The 22837-nt window shown below is 57.6% G+C and overlaps 4 protein-coding genes and 1 long non-coding RNA gene across 19 annotated transcripts in view; 2 read left to right on the forward strand and 3 right to left on the reverse strand.

Annotated features, from left to right (window-relative positions):
• Positions 1–4800, reverse strand: part of UNK (unk zinc finger) — a 41132-nt gene extending 36332 nt beyond the window's left edge. For 6 of the 14 annotated variants that reach the window (XM_040530667.1, XM_040530664.1, XM_040530662.1 and 3 more), the window contains exon 1: positions 4575–4798. In XM_040530667.1, coding sequence (XP_040386601.1) covers positions 4575–4672 — 98 coding nt within the window. In that variant the 5' untranslated portion in view covers positions 4673–4798. Of the gene's footprint in view, positions 1–2592; positions 4172–4574 lie in introns of those variants that run through there. The other 8 variants (XM_040530657.1, XM_040530663.1, XM_040530653.1 and 5 more) reach the window with 3 other exon arrangements.
• Positions 4801–6325: 1525 nt separating this feature from the next.
• On the reverse strand, positions 6326–7554 carry LOC121057030. Its single transcript, XR_005813607.1, has 2 exons — positions 7400–7554; positions 6326–6959 (listed from the first exon to the last, which is right to left on the reverse strand). It is a non-coding gene; the product is annotated as an uncharacterized LOC121057030 (long non-coding RNA).
• A 323-nt stretch (positions 7555–7877) lies between these two features.
• LOC121057029 (histone H3.3A) lies at positions 7878–9775 on the forward strand. Its single transcript, XM_040530670.1, has 4 exons — positions 7878–8140; positions 8606–8747; positions 8826–8979; positions 9076–9775. Exons 2-4 carry the CDS (start codon positions 8620–8622, stop codon positions 9202–9204), a joined length of 411 nt encoding a protein of 136 aa, XP_040386604.1. The 5' UTR covers positions 7878–8140; positions 8606–8619; the 3' UTR covers positions 9205–9775.
• Positions 9221–18637, reverse strand: LOC121057028. 2 transcript variants are annotated; one of them, XM_040530669.1, is made up of 15 exons: positions 17725–18637; positions 17360–17467; positions 17178–17250; positions 16904–17060; positions 16775–16820; positions 16122–16180; positions 16008–16043; positions 14926–14978; positions 14528–14660; positions 14247–14443; positions 14113–14158; positions 13946–14011; positions 13265–13324; positions 12440–12522; positions 9221–12024 (listed from the first exon to the last, which is right to left on the reverse strand). In XM_040530669.1, the coding sequence occupies exons 1-15, from the start codon at positions 18101–18103 to the stop codon at positions 11823–11825; spliced, it is 1698 nt and encodes a 565-aa protein (XP_040386603.1). In that variant the 5' UTR covers positions 18104–18637; the 3' UTR covers positions 9221–11822. The 2 variants fall into 2 exon arrangements, with proteins under 2 accessions (XP_040386603.1, XP_040386602.1); XM_040530668.1 differs by having other exon boundaries at positions 14247–14660.
• Positions 18313–22677, forward strand: GALK1 (galactokinase 1). The gene is made up of 9 exons (XM_040530939.1): positions 18313–18328; positions 18648–18931; positions 19401–19590; positions 19891–20010; positions 20510–20645; positions 21024–21205; positions 21346–21496; positions 21889–22051; positions 22468–22677. The coding sequence occupies exons 1-9, from the start codon at positions 18313–18315 to the stop codon at positions 22537–22539; spliced, it is 1314 nt and encodes a 437-aa protein (XP_040386873.1). The 3' UTR covers positions 22540–22677.
• Positions 22678–22837: the final 160 nt, after the last annotated feature.

Genomic DNA, 22837 nt, shown 5'->3' on the forward strand with positions numbered 1-22837 from the left:
TCAAAAGCCTAAACATCTTCGCTAGGCTGTGAGGACCAGGCACGATCCAGGCACATCAAAAGCAGAATTTAACAGCGTAAATCTTTTCGTAAGACAAATGCTGAGGGTCCTGGAGGAACATGCCATTTACAAAAAAAAAAGCAACAACTCTGAAAATGAGTTTGCTGCACATCTGGGTTTTTTGGTTTTTATTTCCACAGACAGTCTGCATGGTTGAGATCAGACACTGCTCGCCCTGACAGCAATAAGACACTGTCCGCTGATAAGAAGACAAGGATTACTCTGCGCTCCTACAAATGTTTTGAGGTGTGTTTCCATGTGCCATTGTTTTGAGTAAGAATTTAAAAGTAAGATTTTGAGATAGATAAAACTGTGCGTGCAAGCTCTTTGCTGGAATCCAAATCCACCTATGATCTCGCTACTTTTATTTCTTCTTCACTTCGTATTTCTAGCGCTGTCCCAATCCCAGTTCCTATTTAAAGCCGAGAAACCACTAGACAAGGCACTACTCAAACACATGCAGATACAGAAATGCCTTGGACACAAACTCAGCTTGAGCTCTACCTCCAGCATCGCATCAGCCCGATTCCCATCCCCACTCGAAACGCCCTTCACCCAAGTGCACTGCTCCTTTTACCTCTAAATGGCTGGCATCGAAACGGTTGCGAGTTAGAGCCCAGGTAAGGGCGACCCAGCAGGCTCTAATGTGACCACAAGGCACACGTCCCCGCGTGGATGCAGCTCCGGCACTGCTTACGGGGCACCGATCCCTCAGCAGCTTCCCACGATTCATCCCCTGGTGCGAAAGGGAAGGCAAGTTGTGGCCTCGTGCGCTGCAAAGCTTATCTCTGTGCAGCAAGAGGCACAGGATGTGCTCCAGGCATCACGGTCCACAACTCGAGCAAGGGTACAGCCTGCGGGGACACGGAAACTCTGAAGTTTATTTACGGGATGGCTGCAGATATTTGAGACAGGCACACTCCAGAGAATCGTCTTGAGTAGAGCTGGTCTGGGTTGTGCCCACCAGGTCTGCGCCCTACAGAGATCATAACCTAACTCGGGATATTTTCAACACTGCTTTTGAACATTTATTTTGAATAGACTAGAATGAATTCACTTTTTAAAATTATTATTATTAAATGGGTTAATTCGTCTCCACCAGAACATTTACTTTCCTGCAGTTATCGAAGTGTCTGACTCCAGGTGAACGCACAGCAAACAAAGGAGCTTTCTGCTTGCACTTACCTAAAATCTGCGAGATCAGCGAGCACCCAAGCAGCTGATCCAGCCTTTACAATTCACAATTAATGAGGCCAGTCGGACTAAAAACCAATGAAGACCGCAACAGCCAAGCGAACAGACCGTACCAAAACAAAACCGCTCGGTATCAACGATGCTAAGTGACTTCGCTTTCAGTTTCTTTGAACTCAGCCTCTGCTCACACTCGTAGATAACACATTAAAGAAAGAGCCCCGTACAGAAATAACCATGCCAGCCAGAGTTAAGAAACGGTGCACAGCCAACAATCAGTTGAGGTTTGACAGAACGTACCCAAACCAAACCCGCTTCCCATTCTGAGCCATCAGCTAACCCCGCACCGCGCTTCTCCCGCTGCGGGCACGGAGCCCCGAGCCCGGCTCCTGCCCTCGGTCCGAGGGACACGGGGACACCACATCGCCCTGCTCTGCGAGTTGTGGGATCGTGGGGAACGGCCACACGCACAAATCTCCAATCCACGAACCCGGGGAGAGCGTAACAGCAGCTGCTGAGTGTTCCCTTACTCACTTGAATTCTGCAGACAGCAGCATAGCAGATCCCCAGGTGAGAAATATGGCATTCATAATTAAACAGGAGTTTGGCACCAAAATGACTGTGTGTCTAGGAGTACCTAGCTGCACGCTGCAACTGCTAGCAAGGACGCAATCAAAACGGGTTTTTAGGCTCTTCTTCTGCCAGCAAACCGCGACAAAGGGGTGGCATATCATCAATAATTCTACTTTTCCACGTTTTCTTTTGCTGTGCATCTAAATAAAAAAATGTGTCCACGCAAGATATAGAGCTGCACTCCAAAGTACCTAAAAATCTCATGCAAATACCAAGAGCTTAGAAATTGACACTAACACGGAAATTGGAACGTTTCCTAATAAATACAACCCAAACTTTCCAAGAGAGAGATCCCCGGTACCAGATTGCATGTCCCCAGGGAACAGCAAAGTATGCAGATAATTAAGCTTCCTCGAGTTTACAACTTGTAACCTTCATGTCATTTTATGGAAACAAACTATATTTAAAGAAAAAAAAAAAGGAAGAAAATATTTACATTTCGACAACGTACAACTTGCTCATGCAAACGACCACCAAGCAAGTTCCCATATGCTATCAGAAGGAGGTTTACAGTCTGATGTGACCTCGTGTACGAATCGAAAACTTTCCAAGCATGGCTCGCGTCCCACCGACAGCACTCCACGGTCCCCAAGCCCATCTTTTACTCGTGGTTACTCGCTGTTCCTGCAACTGTTTTCACTGAACTATTTTTAGCATCCATTTGAAAATTAGTGTTTTTCCCCTCTGGAAAAAAAAAAAGCTAATTACACCGTCATCTTTGTTCCACGCTGTCCTCTTTTCCTCCTTTTCAGCTACTCAGTCCCACTCTTCCTCCTCCTCTTCCCATTTCCAACAATCTTTCCTGCACAGTTTCTTTCCTAATCTTTGATATCCTTGTTTCCACGGTCATGCTTCGTCCCTTTGTCACCTTCATCTTCCCCTACCCGATGTCCTGACTGATTGCTTCCCTGCCTGCGGCCACGCCACCTCCAGGGCAGGCCCTGTCCCCTCTCTGTCACTACCACCGCAGTCCCAGCGGACTCCTTCGTTCCAGCAGCTCCTGTAAAAGGCCACCAAACTTCAACCGTGGCCACCACCACAAATACAGCGAGGCCACAACCCGCCAGCTCCCTCAGGACCACGCCAGGAGCTGTGCAATGGAAATAAGACCTAGAGGCCCTCGGTCTACTGCAGCCTCCATCCCCTGCGCAGCCCGAGGGGTGAGGATGGCAAACACCCCGTTATCCCCACAGCCGTGCAACCCTCTGCATCTCCGCAGCTGGTTTTATTCAGCGTATCACGAGGAAGCCCACCACAACTTTATGAAAAACCAAACGACAAGAACATGGAGCACACTGATCCTGCCCCTCTCACTTTGGGTAATTTGTGCTGTGTTTCCTATACATCACCAACACCCTACACAGATAAGGACGGACAGTATAGTGCACCATTCACAACAACGCTCCCAAACTTTATTATTTTAAGGAGGGAAGGCAACACCTGAGCTCCTTCCATCCACACATCACGCTTCCACCTGGCACTGGGGCTCAGCACCTTTGCCTCCCAGCCAGCGCCTCAGCGCGGGCTGAGCCAAGGGGCACAAACCCTGCACGTCCCTGGGGTGACGGGGTCTCGACAGGGGAAGGCACGGGGCAGGTACGAGCCCTCCAGATGGGTAACCGATGGGGGGACCCCACTCTGGCTTGGGAGACCAACAGGGGGGAACTCACTGCAGCTGGGTGACTTATAGGGGATGGGGATCCACTTTGGCCTGGTGACAGATGGGGAGGGAGACCCTGCTCCAGACTGGTGACAGACAGGGATGGGGACCCCGCTCTGACAGAGCGGCTGACAGAAGGACCCCGCTGCGCCACTGATGACTGACAGGGGGTCCCAACTCTGGCCGGGTGACTGACAGGGGACCCCTCTCCATCCCGGTGACCGATGGGGGGACCCTGCTCTGGCTGGGTGACAGATGGGGAAGGGGGACCTTGCTCCAGCCCGGGCTGGAACCGGGGGCTCACTGGGGGTAGGCACAGCCCAGGTGCGAGCCCTCTGGCCTGGTGAGTGACGAGGGGACCCCAATCCAGCTGGGTGACTTATAGGGGGACCTGCTCTGTCCCGGTGACAGACGGGGATGGGGACCCTGCTCTGTCAGAGCGACTGACGGGGGACCCCGCTCTGTCACGGGTGACTGACAGGAGGGACCCCGCTCCGTGTGGATGACCGATGGGGACGGGGACCCGCTCCGTCCCGGTGACAGACGGTGACAGGGACCATGCCCTATCCCAGCTGACAGCTGGGGGGGTCCCCACTCTGCCACGGCTGCCCGCCGGAGACGCAGACCCCGCTCTGGCAGAAGACCCCCACTGACAGGAACCCCGCCGGGGGGGGGGGGCTCCCCCCCACAGCCCGCCACCAACGGGTCCTCCCCCCTCCCCTCCGCTTCCCCCCTCCCCTCCGCGGCCGCCCCGGTGCATGCCGGGCGGGGCTGCGGGGAGGGGGGGGGGCGCGAGCCGCTCCCCCCGCCCCTCCTCCCCCTTCCCTCCTCCTCCTCCTCCTCCTCCTCCTCCTCCTCCTCCTCCCCCCTCCCTCCGGCCCGCGCCGGCTGGGGCCGGTTCCAGCCGGTGCCGCGCGCGCGGCGGGGCGCGGGGCTGGGGCGCGTGCCGCCCGCTGACGTCAGGCGCGCGTTGGCGCGCGCGGGCGGCGGCGGCGGGGCAGCCCCGCGCGCGCGCGCGCTCTTTACGTACGTGTAGTGCTGCGGCTTCTCGGGCTGCGCCTGCAGCGCGCTGGCGGCGTTCGCAGGCCCGGCCGCGGCGGGGCCGCCCGGCAGCGGGCCCTTGGACATCGCCTCCCGCCGCCGCCGCCGCTCCCGCCGTGGAGACCTTTATTATTCACTCTGCGCGGTCCGCACGGAGGGAGCCCCGCGCAGGCGCCGCCGCCGCCATTGCCGCCCCGGCGGCGCGGGGCAGGCTGGGAGTTGTAGTCCCGCCGCCCGCGCGGCTTCAGCATAGCCGGGAGGCGGTTTCCGGGTGGAGGGACTACAAGTCCCAGAGGGCCCCGCGCGGGCGGTGGGGGAGGCCGCTTCCTGCCGCGCGGGGGGTGCTGGGGGTTGTAGTGCGGGGGGCGAAGGGAGGGCGCCCCCGGGCGGTGGGGGGGCTCGTGGCGGCGGCCTCCCCACGGGCCTGGGCGCTGCAGGGAGGAGGAGGAGGAGGGGGAGGAGGACGGGGAGGAAGGCCCAGCGAGCAGCGGGCGACCTACCTGCGAGCAGGCGACACGAAACCCGGGGGGGCTCCAGGTTAAGCCCAGGCCTCGCCCAGGGCCTGGCCCTGCCGCCCCCGGAGCCCAGCGGTTCCCTGAGGAGCCCCCCGGCACCTCCGCGTCTCTCCCTGGGACCCACCGGGACGGGCCGGGCCGGGATGGCACCTCCCGGGGACTTTGCTCTCAAGGCTGCCACCCGGGACGGCTCCGCTCGTGTGGTGAAGGGCAGCAGCAGTTTCTGTGGCAAACACCCTCTTTTTTTTTTTTTAAAAAAAAAAAAAAAAAAAAAAAAAACTTTGCCAGCGTTGAGCAACGTTAATGATAAACCTCTGGGCCAGGTCTGCCTGCTGAGGTCGGGCAGCTGTGCCGGGGAGGAGAGGAAGGTCTTTAATCGCCACGCAGGCTTGGCATCTCCCGTGGGCAGGCTCTCACCGGGGTCACCTAACAGCGTGCTCTCTGCCTTCGCAGGATAATCCAGATGGGACCGACACCGTGTTCGTGGAACAGCCCTCCGCAGCAGGCTGCAGCGCTGTGATTACGCAGCTCGTGGTCAAGTAGGACAACTTTTCAAAGTCAGTATGTGTGGAAGCATGTCACGTAGTGTCTCCATCCATACACACCCCTTTGGGTCAAAGGTACAGGCGCTGTCGGTGATGAACCCACAGGAAAAACCTGATCAGCTAATAACACTGCCACTTCGTGCACAGGGATTCGGAAACCACTGACTCGAGTCACTGTGTGCTGCTGTTTACTTGACAATCTGGTGCGGACGCTGTTTCCTCTTCTGTTTCGCAGTCAGGAAAACTCAGCACAGGAAAACTGCCAAGCGACAGAAACGTTTAGGATACGCCAGCTAAGTGTGCCCAGGGTGCACTTAGTTCTGTCTGCGTGCACATCTTTGTTAACGCGTGTTCATTTACTCGGCTCTGCTCTCTACGCCTTTCCCTCATCCTCTGTTTAACCTAACAGGACACACAGCTTTTCTCCAGCCTTAATTCAAGGAGAACGAAAATCAAAAGTATCTAAAATTAGAAGCGTAAGCAATCATCGCTCCAGAAACATGGGAGAGGAAATACCTGAGGAGCAATGCCTCTCAACTCCCAGCAACAAATGCACAGCACCGGTCCCCTCACATTAGCAATAGTGTGGTATGCTTTTAAAAATACCAAATTTAAAGGCTATGCAGTTTTCAGAACAGGTTTCTAGATTTTTTTTTCTCCTAAGCACGAGCAACTCACACTAAAGGGGAACTCTTTATTTCAGGTCTCAATTTCCCAAACCACGTAAAACGCAAATGACTGTTTACACACGCCTCCCGGGTCATCCCCTTGCTATGCTGCTTTTTGTCTCTGATGAGTAAGTCACGTTTTTCTTCACAGAGAGAAAATCAACCCGAAAAGGCGATGGGAGGCTGGGGGGATGCAACGTGCCCTCAGCATCCCCTGCCCTGCCGCACGTCATGGTCCTGTCGCACCACGTTGGCGTGCGTTTGCTCAACTCGCCAGGGCAGAGAAGCAAACGAGACACACGCTCCGTACGTGCGGCGGCAGCCCTGCTCTGCCCGTCGCACCGGGCGTTGGCCTGGGGGACGCAGGCGTTCGGGGAGGATGCAAAACCCCATGCAAAGTCTGCCTGATGGCAGCTGCGCGCCGCTGTGCCGAGCGCGCGGGTACCTTCGGGAGCGGCTGTCGAGCAGGCGGCTGTTTGTGTTCACTCCATGTTCCGCGTGCTACAACTGCGGGGCATTTGGGACCTGTTCTTCCTGACCACGGCACCCTTCCCATGGGGGCAGGGACCCGCCTCCACCCCCAGCAGTCGCTCCGACCGTAATGAAGTAACGAGGCGCAGCAAGCCGCAACTCTGGAGGTAGCGACCTGCCCCAAGAGACACGGTGTTTTGACCTAATTGCTGTTATCCTCCTCGATGCTACCAGCAGGGACCAGGGGTTTCGGTTTCCCACTTCCCCAAAACTTTGCAATCGGCGTCGGGAGTTTGAAGGCGCCCAACAAGGCGCGTGGGAGCCTGGTGTCAGGAGGAGAGCGGTGGCGGCACCAAGGGACGTGGCCTCGAGCCCGTGCGTGCTCGCACACCCACACCCAGCACACGCACACGTCCCGGGGCGACGTCCCCGCTTGGCACAGAGCATCGCTCCGACCCCCCTCACCTCCTGACGGGTCTCACAGCCGCAGAACTGCCCCGATCCCCCCCCCCCCCAATCCCGGGACGAGCCCTTCCAGCCCCCCCAAACCCCGCCGTGACCCCAACAACAGCGGGTGACAAGCGCTGGCGGCCCGGCCACGCTGCGTGCCCGTACCACGGGCACACGCTGCTGCCCGGGGGGGATCGCACCCCCTCTCTGCCACCTCTCCGGCACCCCCCAGCCCCGGGGCCCGGCGGCTGCGGGTCCCCCCACGGCCCGGGGGGGGGCACACCGGGACCCGGGCACCCACCGCGGCCCGGCCCCGCCGCTCGCAGCCGCCGCCAAAGGCGCTTTCTGGCGGGGCCGGGGGGCGGGCGGGCCGGCAGGCGGCGGGGACCTCGCAGCCCCCCCTCCCCGAGGCGAGGTGGCCCGGCGGGGCCGGGGGTAGCCCCGGTAGCCCGGCGCCGCTCGCCCCGTTCCTATTGACTTCCCATTGTGGAGCTTTGCAACAAAGGGTAGGATCCAAACCGTGCCCCGTTTCGTCCAATCAGCGCGCAGAGCGCCCGCCCGCCGCCGATTGGCTCCTTGGCGCTCCGCGCTGCCCAATCAGCCGCCTACTTTAACATCCAATCAGCGGCCGGGCGCTCGCCCAATCGGCGGCGAGGAACCGGAGCACGGCCTTTGTGTCTCGTGACGCCACGGCGCCGGCGGAGGTCCCGGCCAATAGGACGGCGCGCTGCTTTCGGGCATTGTGAGGTCACCGCGCCGTGTGCCGCCCCCGCTATAAAAATCGGGTCCCCGCGGCGGGGAGGGCGCAGTGAGGGGGTGGCAGGCTGCGGAGCGGGTTGTGGTGGGAGCAGCGCAGGCTTCGGTGCGCAGCGAGACCGGCGCCGGTGCGTCCTTCTTCTCCGAGCGGTAAGCGTCGGCTACCGGGTGCGTTCCGTGGCTAGCGGTGGTGTCGTGCGGCTTGTTTTTTTGTTATTTTCTTCATTTTTTTTTTTTCCCGGAGCCTGGCGGCCAGGCCGGGCCTTGCCTACGTGCCCTGAGTCACGGCCGGGCCCCATCCCCCCTCCCTTCCTTCCCCTCCCTACGGGGCGGCCCGGGAGGAAGCGGGAGGCGGCGTGACTCAGTCCGCTTCCCCCGGGGAGGGGAGCGGCCGGGCCGCGACGCGGAGAGCGGGGGCGGAGGGGGAAACCGTGACTCCTCCTCCTCCTCCCGAGGGAGGCCGCTGGCCGCCTGCCCGCCTCGGCGGCGGGGGAGGGAGAGGGCAGCCCGCCGGCATCTGCCGCTTCGGGGACGCGGGGGGGATGCCGCGGTGCCGGGCCTGGAGGGTCGTGCCGGGACAGCTGGGCCCTATCTTAGGCGTGCTTGTCTTCGTAGGTAAGTGAAGAAAAATGGCCCGTACAAAGCAGACTGCCCGCAAGTCCACTGGGGGGAAGGCTCCGCGCAAGCAGCTGGCCACCAAGGCGGCCCGGAAAAGCGCTCCCTCTACTGGCGGCGTGAAGAAGCCTCACCGCTACAGGTAAGGCTGCCGGCACGGTACAGCCCGGCCTGCTGCTGCCCCTGCCCCGGCTCACCTGCTCCTCCTTCCTCCACCCAGGCCGGGCACCGTTGCCCTCCGTGAGATCCGTCGCTACCAGAAATCGACGGAGCTGCTGATCCGCAAGCTGCCCTTCCAGCGGCTGGTCAGGGAAATCGCCCAGGATTTCAAAACAGACTTGAGGTTCCAGAGTGCAGCCATCGGTGCGCTGCAGGTATTGCTGGTGGCCTGCTGGGCCTCGGCGCTCGCGGTGCTGAGCGTGCTTCGCTGAGGGTTTCTAACAACATTTCTTCTTGTGCTCTTGAAACAGGAGGCCAGCGAAGCATATCTGGTGGGTCTGTTTGAAGACACAAACCTGTGCGCCATCCATGCCAAGAGAGTCACCATCATGCCCAAAGATATCCAGTTGGCTCGCAGGATACGGGGAGAGAGGGCTTAAGTGAAGGCTGTTTTTATGGTGTTTTGTAGTAAATTCTGTAAAATACTTTGGTTTTAATTTGTGACTTTTTTGTAAGAAATTGTTTATAATATGTTGCATTTGTACTTAAGTCATTCCATCTTTCACTCAGGATGAATGCTAAAAGTGACTGTTCACATAAACCTCAGTGATGTGAGCCTTGTTGCTCAGGAGTGACAAGTTGCTAATATGCAGAAGGGATGGGTGATCTTTCTTGCTTCTCATGCATGTTTCTGTATGTTAATGACTTGTTGGGTAGCTAAACTTGTAAGGTACTAGAATTGATATAAATGTGTACAGGGTCCTTTTGCAATAAAACTGGTTATGACTTGATCCAAGTGTTTAACAATTGGGGCTGTTAGTCTGACCATACATCACTGTGATCAAATGTGGACTTTTTCAGAGGGTGAAACTACAAGTCTTAACCACAGTGTAACTTACAGTTTCCTAAAAACGTAAACCTGGCAGCTATAGAATACACTATGTGCATTTATAATAGCTATTTTATATATTGTAGTGTCAACATTTTTAAATTAAATGTTTTACATTCACATGTGAGGAGTCTTTGTCATTTGGTTTGTATGGGCTTGAAGCTTACTTCTGGCTCCAGTATGTTAGCAGTAGATGCGTGCAATACTGGACTGCTGCTGTGGCAACTTAGGCTGTCAACACAACCAGAGAACTTGCCCTGGTCACCCTTGAGTTTTTAGGAGGCTTGCTGTAGTTGGAGCCCTGTCTGAGAGAGCAGAGGAGGGGTAGGGGGACAGGCCTGGGCTAGGCTCCAGCTGCTTGCCTTCTGTGGGGGGAATTTTGTTAAAGCATAACTGCTTAGTGGTGGCAGCTGCTAAGGCACAGCTGTAGTGCTAAGCTTTTTTTCTTCCCTTTTTGTACCTGTAGGGGAAGTTCATGTTGAAGTGTTACAGCTGGCTTGCCTGCAGTGAAACCCCCAGCCTCTATCCTGCTGGGACAGGGCTGTGTCCTGGAGCCTGGGACACCTGTGTGGGGCTGAGGTGCTGGCTTCTGCCTCTCCCTGTTCCTGTGATGGTGCCCCATGACTAAGCCCAAGGTAATAGAGTAGTCATGCTGTAGCAGCACAGGATGGTATGCAAATGTAAGAACTAATTAGACAACCTGGGTGCAGATGGGCTGCCTAGCAAACTGGAGAGGGCTGCTAGGCTCTCAGTAAGATCCTCATTTCCCAGCTAAGCTTTTTTGATGAAACAGGATTAGACACAAACCTGCACTTCAGCCTGTTCCTCCAGGCTTCCTGCTAACACAGTTCTGGTTTTCTTAGTAGTGTTGCTGGGAACAGCCAGGCCTTATTAAGCTGTGGTACGGAAAAGCTGCTCAGACTACATCTGAAACAGGTAATTAACATTTAAATGGGAATTGCTAGACCGGCTATCCTCGCTTCTTAAAGAACAGGATATGCTGGTAAGGCTGAAGTTGAGACAGAAGTTGCACGAGGAAGTAGCTTAAGCTAGTCCATCTTGATTTATTTCAATAAAAAAAATCCACAGAGAAAGGCAGTTGGGGAGGAAGAAAAGGAGTTGTTTATACAAAAGAGGAGGCAGTAAGTCAACACTGGTCTCGCATGCAATTGTTTTAAGACCGGATGCGTTTACAGCACTTCCTCCTCCAACAACGTCCTGAAAGTACAAAAATACCGCTCCAACCCCAGGCACGGGAGCTGGACCCCGAGTCTCACCCAAGGGGGTGCTGCCTGGGGGGCTGAGTTTTGGGCTAAGTCTGAGCTGGGTCAGCAGAGCAGGGGGGAGCACAGGGCTCAAGCCAGGGCAGCCCTTATCAGACAAACCACTCGGTGTGTTTAAATCCTGCAGCTGGAGGAACAAGTGCTCATTACCATGGGCTCTTACACAACTTCCTCAACACCCTTTCCTATCTGCTCCAAATGTACTTGGAACAAACGCGGCCCCTGGTTAGGATCGTTATTGTAACTGCCACAGAGCTGCTAAAAATACGATTTTAAGCGACCTAAGGTTAGATTTTAAACAACACTTTTCCTCACTGCTAAACCAGGAGGGAAAAAGAATTCATCGCACCTAAATTGTGAACTTAATTGTTTTCAAGGGCTGGCTGGAAGCTGAACAGAGGGGACCGTTACCATCTCAGCACCTTCAGCTGACTGCCTCAGGAGCTGCCTTCAGGTTTTAGGGTAACAGCACGGGGAGGGAGCTGGGCTGCAGATCCCACACAGACATGGGGCAGGTGCCTCCTGCCGGGCACAGCCCTCCAAGGGGACACCAAGCAAGGATGTCCCACAAGAAACCAGGGGTCAGTGGTGGCCCAGGAGCCACCTAACTTGGGAAGCTTGTACATAGGCTGGTTAAAAATAGGAACTGCAAGTGATGGGATTTATTAACACTTGATCTGGTGTTAAATTGCAGTAGCAGGCTGGGCTCCTAGAGGAAAAGCATGTTGTAAAATAACATCCCTAGAAAACAAAGTTTCCTCCAAGTGCTTAGTGGAAACAATGAAACATCTGGGTATGCCTAGAAGCTGTTTCTTAAAATAATTGTCAAGCAGTTCTAAAGGAAAAAAAAACACACCTATCGAAGTATCTATTCATCTTAGTAATCTCAACAAAAGCAATTGTTAGATCTTGCATGTGGTGGCATGGAATAGCAATTCTTGGTACTCCACATTTTACTGTAATTATATCTGAAGAAATAAAGTGTTCCCTTACCAATTCTCTTGATGATTTCCTCGCATTCTTGCTCAGAACCCGATGCAAACACTAGACAGTCAAACGTGTTCCCTTCGGGGCTCTCCGGGGACGAGCTAAATATGGAAACGCATGCATTAGAGAGCGCCAGGACTGAGCGCCAGCTCCTGGAGTCGCACGAGCAGCCATGCGGCAGACTCAGCGCTGTGTTTCCAGGACCCACACCCCCCCCCGCGTGCCCACTCTCAGCCCCACTGCATGTACCCCGTGCCAGCCAAAGCGTTGCCACGCTGGCGCTGCGTCTCCACACCGGTCACACCGCACATGGCTCGGTTTGGCCATGACCTCAAGGCTCCTCAAGCCAGGCTCTGCCCTGGGGGGAGCGTTTGTCCCACAGCACCGGGTCCTCACTGCCGGGGGGCTCTGCTGCCTGCCCTCGCAAGTGCTTCACCCTTGCTTGCTTTGATGCTCGCCCTGGGGTTGGGGACAGCTGCACGTCGAGGACCCACGCAGCCCACGGGTGACACTTACACGACGCAGAAGGCGAATAAATGGCTGCTCTCCCGGCGGCGTCCCACGCAGGAGACCTCGGGGTAGACGTAGCGGAACAGGACCTGTGCAGGGAACGAGGGGGAGGCTGGGGTACGGTGCTGCTGCTGGTCTGCGTTGTCCCCAGGGCTGCTCCTTCCCCTGGGCAGTGTCCCTGCCCTGCAGCGAACAGCACAGCCCCAGCCACACATACAAACCCGAGCAGCCCCCTTTCAACACCACCACAGGCAGGCGAGGTGCAATACTCTACACACGAGCCAGAACCAAGACAAAGAAAACTCCAGGGGCATCAATCCTGCACAGCACGTGGCTGCTCAGCACCAGACCATGCGTACAGCCCAGGCTGTGCCTGCACAACGTGCTCGGCGCCTCGAGCATCCCTTTGGAGTCAGCAGGCAGATCACACCCTGGGACATGTCCCGCACGGGAACGGACACAACCAGTTCAGGAAATTGTGTTCAAACAGCCTTTGTGGGTGGCAAACCTGCCTAAAACCTTTAACCCTCATCTATTTTTGGCCCCTCACTGTCTCTACCTATGTTTTGAAATCCCCTGTGGGAGAAAAATGGCCGTTGCTGGGCATGTGTTTGCTCAGGGACCCTGCAGCAGGGCTCCCCGTGCCTTGGGAGCAGCAACCTTCTGAGCCACCAGATTTTCCTGCAGCTGCTGTCACCCAAAAAGCCACAGCAGCTGGACATATTCCCATTTCTCTGCACCCACTGCCCTGTGGCACCCTGGCCACCAGTGGGGCCAAGGTCCCAGCTCATCCTGCGAGGTTTCAGCTACCCGTGGGTGTCACTCGCTCACCTTGGAGGAAGCCTTCTCTTGTACGAGGATTTCCGTTTCCTTTACATCAAATAAAACCTCCTGAATGGGGGAAAGAAAAAAAAAAAGCCCCAATGATCACAGCTCCTGAGCTCTATTTTAATAAGACGCTTGCAAGACAGAGATTATTCAAAAGCAGAGGCAATGAATCGCGATGAAGCACAGCTTTCCAAGAAGTTTCTGGTTGCTGGTGGCAAAATCCACCAATCAAAAGAGGAGACAGAGAGTGCAAATTAAGAGACTAACTTTACCATGCTTCAGAGATGTGGGTTTAAAAGGAAAAAAGGAGAAAAAAAAGGAAGGGTGGGGTGGAGACATCCTCTCTTCCAAGGATCCAGGGATATTTCAGTATTCCAGTATATCCAGTATTCCAAGGATACACAACACAATTTCAGCATCACAGCCAGGTCCCTGCACCAAGGCCACCAGCATGGGAACAGCAGAGGGCAAGCGCCCACGGGCTGCCCTTGTCCTCTCCCCCGGCAAGCCACGGCCCCGTCCTGCCATTTTTGCCACCACCCAATGCTCACTCATCTGAACATTTCCATGACCAACCCTTGAAGGCTCTAACAACAGCAACCCAGGCCCAAAAGCACCTCTGCACCCAGGTCCAGCCTCCCCGTGTTTTCCAAGCAGGAGCACACCCCGCTCCCCATTGCTCACCCGTGGTGCTGAGTGCTGCTCCAGCACGGTGGGGATGGCCCACTCCAGCACCTCCTTGCCACCAAACTGAAACAGAGCGGGAAGGAAGGAATAGGAATAACACCCCCTGCACATAAGAAACCCACCAGACAAATAACCCACGGGCACATCCTTGCCCGTCTCCTCACCGTCCCAACGCCGCTCCGGCCCAGGTACCGCAGGTTGTAGAGCAGCCTGGGGAGAAGACGACCCCGCACTTCCTCCTGCTGCTTTTTGCTGGGGAAGATGCTCGCAGCCCCCCCTTAACCCCCACAGTGCCCACCTGCCCCCCTGCACCTTCCTCGTCTCCCTCTCGGCCCGGCGCCGGGGGCGGCGCTGGAGCTGGAAGCGGGGCTCTTTCTCCTTCAGGACCTTCAGGTAGGGCAGCAGGGGCTCGTAGACCTCTCCATCGTGCCACCGCCACCGCAGCACGCGGAAGCTCAGCGGCTGTCCCTTCAGCTTCTGCACCATCGCCCCGGCCTGCAGGGGAGGATGGAGGGGAGCAGAGGGAGGACGGGCAGGGGAGGGAGAGGGGAGGATGCGCCAGCCCTCTGTGCCGCCCACCTGCCCGCTGGAGGCATTGCGCAGCGAGCAGCCGTTGATCTCGTCCAGGACATCACCGGCCAGCACCACCTTGTCCACCTCCGCCTGGCTCTCGGGGAGCACCTCGGTGACAAAGACTCGGCCGTCCACGTACCTGCGGGTCCGGCCGAGCCATAGCTCAGCCGCCAGGACCCATCCCCATCCCCTCATCCCTTTAGTACCATCAGCGATGTTTCATGGATACGTGGAGGCAGGGAAAATCCACCCCGCAGATGCCGAGATGATGGGGGAAAGAAGGACCCAAGACAGCCCCAGCCTCAGCTCCATTGCTCTCAGGGGTCTTTGTCTCCCCTTTTTGGGGCGGTTTGCCTGCCTGGGCCTCCAGATCCTGCTGGAGGAGGAAGACTGAGGGCTCCTACCTGATCACCATCCCCAGCACTCGGCACGGGACCGTCTCATAAGTGATGCACACCTGCAAGAGATGGGCTGGTGACAGCGGCCCCAGCAGTGGCCACAGGACACCAGAGAAGCTCCTGCTCCCTCCCCAGCGTGACCAGGACAAGGGGGCAGCACGGGGCCCCCTCGCTGTGGGTCATTTCTAGCCCAGACACCAGAGCAAGGCTCTGGGAGCCCACAGAGTCTGGTCCCTAATTTCTGAGGCCAGACAGGGACCATTGGTGGCTGCTCACCCTCCTCATTTACCGTGCCCAGACTCAGGAGATACAAATCTGCCTGGAACTGACCCTAAAGCAAAAAGCCAGCCCCATAAATGAATTCTGAGCCCCTCTCCCTCTCCCCACATGTCCCCATGCAGCTGGTGGATGCCGCTGCCCCTTCTCCAAGATGCTGCGGCTCACATCAGCCCTCACTGTCATGGCACATTAGGCAGGGAGCCGAAAGGCAGCCGGGAGTGCTCGTGGCTAGCAGCGCATGAAAGCCAGCGGGAGCCCTGCCTCCTGCACACACAGGCCTCCGGCAGCTTCTCAGGGCTGCTTTGGGGTTAAAACAGGTGACAGAGGGATGCTCTGTAATTTTGGAAGACGTCGAGGCATCCCTGCTGTTTGTGGCCTCTGTGCAAATGCACAAATATTACAACGAGCAAAAATACTACAATGAGCAAAAATGAGAACAAAATCAACTGACCCGCATTCTGCATGTAAGCCCAGAAAAACAGAGATTTTTTTTTTTGGCAATAAAGTGGAGAAGGGAGCATGGGGAAACTACGCCAATGATTTACGCCTCAGTGCTGCCTTGGCTTGGTTTTACTCCCAGGGCGATGCCAGGACCTGCTCCTGGTGACAGCGCAGGCACCCGGCAGGATCCGACCTCAGCGCAGAGGCAGCTCCACTCACGCCAGTGAGCCCGACCCAGTTTCCATACGGCCGCAGATGGCCAGAGAGTTGCATGGCAATCCCTCCAAACCAAGTAATTCCTTATTCTCCCAGTTTGACATTCCAGCAAGGGCTGGAGCAGGCGGCAGCGGGGAGCAGCAAGCTCTTACCGGCAGCAGCCAGCTCTCGTCCAAGAAGCTGCAGTTCTGCAAACAAAGCAGCGCAGCGCCGTTGGGGCCGGCGGGGAAGGGGCCGGGGCCCCCACACCCGATTCATCGCCGCACCTGCAGATCCAGGGAGAAATCCATCTCTGTCACCACCAGCACCAGCGAGAGGAAAGGCTCTGCACAGGGAGGAAGGGGACAGAGAGGCAGTGTCACTGCTGGGCCCTGGCAGCTGCAGCCTCACAGGGAATGGCCAAGGTGTAAATAAAGCATTTTTCATGTAAATAAAGCCATTTTCAGTGTAACTAATGATGTTCCAGGCAGAGACCCTCCATATGTACCCCTGCCAGGAGCAGTGCCCAGTGCCCTTGCCTGCCTCCTCGAGGAGCCATGATTTACAAGGCATTTAGGGGCAGCTAACTAGGTGTTATTGATCTCCTGATTTTAAGGAAAGGCTTTCACCCAGTCCCAGTCCCCCAGGGAGCCAGAGCTGCATGCCCAGGCACCCCTCGGAGTGTGCCTCCATCGCCACCCTTGGTACAAAAAACTAGCACAGAAAACACTTCAGGAGCAATTTGCCTAGCCCCACGACACTTAAACCAACCTCAGACTGATTCAAGCCCTCTTTAAACATTTCCACCACCCTCTCCATCACTGCAGCGGCCTATTTAGATTTTACCACTGAGCTTGGCTTAGAAAAAAATCACAACCAGCTCCTTTCTTCCCCCCACAGCAGCAGGCTCCATTCCTCCCCGGAGGAGCCCCCGGCTTACCCAGGAGGACTTCATTGCCGAGGATGGAGCTCGCTGGGTCATAGAACTGAAACACAGCAAGAAGCGCCATGAGGCTGCTACAAAGGAGCCACGAAGGTGCCCGTCCCGTGGGGTCCCCATGTGCTGCACCTCCAGGAGCCGGGGGCTGTGCGCCAGCTGCCGCAGGGCTGCCGCCAGCACCTTCCCCTGCAGCGCCGAACGCAGGAAGCAGCGGCCACGGCCCTGCGCTGTCAGCGCCTTGGAGCAGGTCGCGGCTCTTTGGATGCTGAGGGAGAGAGGATTCGGCCTGCTTAGAGAGAGGGGAAAGGTTTGGGGCTTAGCCCTCGGGGAGCATCCTCGCTGCAGATGGGGGTTTTGGGGCGAGCGTGGCGCATGGCTGCGCTTTGTCCCCATCGCTGCTCACCTGCCACCGTCCCCCTGGGGAAGCTGCTCCAGGCAGTGCCAATAATCCCGTCTCCGGAAGCCCCACACTGGCTCTGCGGGACAAGAAGAGCCACAAGAAGAGCTCGAGTGCCTTGGCTACACGTGGGAGACACCGGGGGACACCGGTGCCCCTGCTCCATGCAGGTGCCCAGGCACACTCACGTCGGAGCCCCTTGCGCAGGACGCTCTCCAGCAGCTGGCAGACGGCAGCGAGGTGAGGTGAGGTGTCCGTGCAGGGCCCCCCGTCCTCCCGCAGCTGCAGCACCTCACCTGCAGGAGGGGAGGATCAGCACCCTTGGGTGCTCATGCTGGGGAACAAGTGGCCCTGGGTGCGTGCCGTGGGAGGTGCCCAGTGTGTTAGCAGGGTGAGACCCACCCCGGTAGCAGGCAGAAACTGGAAAACTTCCCTATAACAAGGCATGGGCACAGCCAGCGCCAACGCAAACACCAAGTCATGCTGCAGCAGGGCCAAACGCGACACCCCCTGCCCAGACCCCACCCCGAAGAACCCCTGGGGCCACGCTCACCTCTGAGGGCGCTCAGCAGCGGCTCCTTCCCGGCCATCAGCCCTGGGCGTGTGGCGACACAACCAGGAGGCACCGGGCACCTCCGGCACCCCGTTTGGCCCAGGGGGCTCGCACCCAGCTCAGGTGCCACCCAACACAGCTCAGCCACGAGCACGGGGGGTGTGCGAGCCCCCGTCACACCTATACGTGGCTGCACGCACCTCCTCACCTGTACGCGCTCGTGACACGTCGGCTTGTGTACACACGGCGGTATATATTTGCACAAGTATGAGAGGCACAGGTGGGCGTTACCGTATGGAGGAATGGCAGAGACGTCGGCGTGTATATGCGTATATAACCGCACACCTATACAAAGCATGCTTTGGTGTTGTATAGGCATCAAATGCACGTAACAGAAACTGAAGGGTGTATATATGTGTCATATATAATATATTAGCAAAATATAGGCATTGGGATAGGGATATACATAAGGATATAGGGATGTATACACAAAGGGATATATACACAGATATAGGGATATATACAAGGGTATAAGGATACATATGTGGATATAGGGATAGATATAGGGATGTATACACAAATATAGGGATGTATAAAGATATATGCAAGGATAGAGAGATAGATATAGGGATGTATACACAAATATAGGGACATATATAAGGTATATAAGGATATAGGGATATATACAAGAATATAGGGATATGTAAGGATATATACAAGGCTAAAGAGATAGACATAGGGATGTATACACGAATATAGGAATATATACAAGGATATAGGGATGTATACACGGACATATACAGGGATATAAGGAGGAATACATGGATATAGGAATATCTATTTTTAAAAACAGCAGAGATTGGCGCAGCTATCGGCAGCCACAGCCTATCCACACACACACCCAGCGCCTGCTCCCCCCATAGCTCGGCCCCTGCCCGCCCCGGCCCCCCCCATCCCCGCCCGCAGTGCCGCGGGTTCGAGCCCGGCCCCCGACGGGGCGGAGCGGGGCCGTTCCGTTCCGTGCCGAGGCAGGGCGAGCCGTGCAGCCATGGCAGGTCCCGGGGCACCCGCGCTGCTGGAGGCCGCCTGCAGGGCGTACGGGGCGGCCTTCGGGGGGGCTGCGGCTGCCGGGGCGGCCTGGGCCCCCGGGCGGGTGAACCTGCTGGGCGAGCACACCGACTACAACGGCGGCTTCGTGCTGCCCATGGTAAGGGCGCCCGGCCTCCGAGCTGCGCCTCCCGCAGCTCCCCCGAGCCCTGCGGCATCCCCCGGGAGGGATTTGGGGGGCTGGAGGCGGGCAGGGGCTGCCCGGCTTCCTTGGGGCGTGCGAGGAGGCCGAGCTCCGCCCCAAAGCAAACCCAGAGCGAGTTGCTGGGAGGCCGCGGATCCGGCAAGAAACTTCCCCAAAAGTCTTGCAGGAAGAGGTTTTGCTGCTGAGCTGAGCCCCGCGATGCCCTCCCGGCTGCCCCCAGGCTGGGCGCAGCGTTTGGGTGCTGGGATTTTTTTGGGGATCCCTCTAAGACCAGCCAAGATGTGGGGTGCTGGCGCGTGGGCGGAGTTGAGGGTAATGCTTGTTGGGTGACATTGGTGTGGGTGGGAGCAGCCCCCGGCTGTCCCCTGCCACCAAGGGGGATGTCTCCAGGGGGCTGGTGCTCAGCCCGTGTCCCCCCCACCAGGCCCTGCAGCTGGGGACGGTGCTGGTGGGCTCCCCCACGCAGGACGGGACCATCTCCATCATCACCACCTCGGAGTCAGCGGATGAGCCCCACAGGGTGCAGTTCCCGGCTCCCTGCGAAAGCAGCCCCCTGAGCCCTGGGCAGCCACGCTGGGCCAACTATGTCAAGGGCGTGATCCAGCACTACCGGGGTAAGGCCGCAGCCATCCTCGCTCCCCATGTGCTCAAGGCCAGTGGGTGCCAAAAGCCCCTTTGGAGCAGCTGCTGTTGGGACCAGACTCCAGTAAAGGTGCTTGCAGCTACAAGGATCACAGCACTAGGGCAGAGGGAAGCTCAGACACATTCTGTGGGTCATCATGCATTAAAAAATGGAATATCAAACAGGGGCTCCTCTCTGCTAGGAGATGAATTCCCCGGGAGCTGTGGGGCAGGGCAGCCCCCAGCCCTACAGGGGGGGCTCACAGTCCCCCTCCTCCCTTCTGTTCCCACAGGCGGTCCCGTGCCTGGCTTCAACGCTGTGATAGCCAGTGATGTTCCCCTCGGCGGCGGCCTCTCCAGTTCTGCCTCTCTGGAGGTGGCTACTTACACCTTCCTGCAGCAGCTCTGCCCTGGTACGGTCCTTGCTGGTCCTTGTCTCCAGTGCTTCTGTTCCCTTGCAAGAGTTAGGGCCGCCCTCAGAGACATCCTGCAGCCCTCGAGGAGATGCTGCTGTTCCATTGAATAGCCACAGCTGCAGCCGGCTGAGATATAAGCAGCAAATTATCAGAGCCAGCTGCCGCAGGTGATTTGCAGTGATGCAGCCACAAATGCTGGCAGATGATGCTTTAACAAACCCCATCCCACAGCTGTGTGCAGTACTCAGTGTCACCCAGGGCTCCATTTCCCCATGTCCCACAAACAGAAAATCCTCCAGAGGGCAAACTAGGGGCTGCACAGCAACGATGGGGCAGCTCCGCACTAGATACTTTGTAGGGTGCAAATCACGATGGCTGCTCTTTGGTGAACCCCAACAAAAGCAAACCATTACTGCTGCTTTTGCTCACCCTGCTCCAGGGCAGGGGGCGACCATCCCGGCACTGCTAACCCCTGCCCCTCTCCTGTCTGGCACAGACGATGGCGATTTGGTGGCCAAGGCGCTGGCATGCCAGAAAGCAGAGCACACGTTTGCTGGCATGCCCTGCGGGATCATGGACCAGTTCATATCCGTGATGGGCAAGGAGGGCCACGCGCTGCTCATCGACTGCAGGTCAGCATCTCCTTGGGCACATGCCTGCGGGCTGGGGCTGGGGACGAGCTGATCCTATGGCCATGAAACAGAGCTGCAGGGTGGCATTAAACCCCCAACCCAAAGTCTCACCACGGGGCTGGGGCTAGTCCAAGGTGCCTTAATTCCGCCTCATGCATCCTTTCCCTTGTGCATCCTTTCCCTCGTGCCTGGGCTGGCTTTCCCACAAAGTCATGAGGGTCTAATTTGCGCCTAATAATTGGGAAGGAGAGAATTGCTCAAGCGAACTCCTAAACCACGCAGACTTTGCCCCTGCGAGGCACAGGCTGCGTGCCACGTGGCCTCACCAGAGAAATCAGTGGGGACGGGCACGCCGCCCGCGCTGTTCTCTCGCTGCAGGTCCCTGGAGACCATCCCCGTCCCGCTGACCGATGCCAGCTTGGCTGTCCTCATCACCAACTCCAACGTGCGGCACACGCTGACGGGCAGCGAGTACCCCACACGCCGGCGGCAGTGCCAGGAGGCGGCGGCGGCGCTTGGCAAGGCCAGCCTGCGGGATGCCACCATGGCCGAGCTGGAAGGTGGGCTCGGGGCCTCCCTCGGTTCCGGCTGCTCCGTGGGGCAGCGTGATGAGGCAGGGAAACATGGTCGCAGGATGCGGCCGTGTTCCGCCTTCCCCAGCTGGCGGGGCTTTGCTTTAGGGGTGTGCGTGTCCCCGCAGCGGCCAGGGGCCAGCTGGGCGAGGAGGTGTACCGGCGTGCCAGGCACGTCATTGGCGAGATCGAGCGCACGGTCCAGGCGGCGCGAGCGCTGCAGGACAGGGACTACGGCACGTTCGGGAGGCTGATGGTGGAGAGCCACAACTCCCTGCGGTGAGGACGTGTTGGGGGAGGCTGGGGCTGGGGTGCTGGTGTTGGTCGTGGGGGTCACTCAGCTGTGAGTGCAGCTTCCAGGGGCAGCCGGGGCCATGTCCTGCCCAGCATCTCTCCCAGCTCAGCCTGTAGCAGCTTAAGGAGAAGCCCCAGAGACCTCTGCACATCCCCTGGCCAATTGGTCATGTACCTTACAGGGTCCCCTGCCTCACAGCCAGAGCACCTCGCTGCTATAAACGCGTGCCTTTACAGGAAAAGCACTGGGCTGGGGTCTGCCGGCACCCCACGTTGCTGCTTTTTGCTACAGCAGTGGGCGCACTGAGACGTGTTTCAGCCCTTCTTGCTGTGGTGGTGGTGCAGCGTGGGGCCGACCCTGGGTCTCCTCTCTCCAGGGACGACTATGACGTGAGCTGCCCAGAGCTGGATGAGCTGGTAGCAGCGGCTCTGGAGGTCGATGGGGTTTATGGCAGCCGGATGACGGGAGGAGGCTTCGGTGGCTGCACGGTGACGCTGCTGGTGGCCGAGGCTGCGGAGAGGGCCCAGCAACACATCCAGGTACACAGCAGAAAAGTGCCCAGAGATTGACTTAAAGATCCCCAAAACACACCAAGGCACGGAACTGTGATGATGTTGAAGCTGTGATCCTAAGGCAGTTAGGGTCAGGGTAGCCCAGCCCCCATGCACAGGGATATCCCTGTGTCTGCCGATGCTGCTAAGCTCTTCCAGGCAATTTGCACTGTGCTGGCTGCAGAGCACAGTAGAAAGGCTTTACTACATCAAGAAAAGGAGCAAAAAGGTGCCAGGTGAGCTTTGGGGCAGCTAAATCTATCTAGGGAAAAATAATCCATAAACAATGCTGAGCTCAACGGTGGTAGCTGCAGCCCAGGGAAGATCCTAGTGCTGTCACCAATGCTCTCTGAAACCAGCAGCTCAGTGCGCAGCGAGCGCTTACTGCTCCTCTCGTCCCTTAGGAGAAGTACAGCGGCACGGCGACCTTCTACATCTCCAAACCCTCGGATGGGGCAAAGGTGCTGCCCCTGTAGAAGAAACAAGCACCTCGTCTGTGCTGGGATCGTGTCCCTGCTGGGAGAGGAATGGCGGCCACTCTCCTCGCTCCACCAGGGAGCCAAGCTGTGTGCCTGCATCATTTGCTTAATAAAAGTAAGACATTTGCACGGTCATTCTGCACCTGCCTGGACCGAGCTGAGCCACCAAGGACTCTGGGGACCTCTCCCCGGCAGGGACTGGTGGATCTCCTGTTCACACTGGTGTAACCCCCCTGTGCCAGTAGTGCCTGGGGGGCTGCGGGCACCGAGCGCTTGGCAGAAGGCCCCGGGAGCG

Source organism: Cygnus olor, chromosome 18, assembly GCF_009769625.2.
Source record: "Cygnus olor isolate bCygOlo1 chromosome 18, bCygOlo1.pri.v2, whole genome shotgun sequence".
Lineage (NCBI taxonomy): Eukaryota > Metazoa > Chordata > Aves > Anseriformes > Anatidae > Cygnus > Cygnus olor.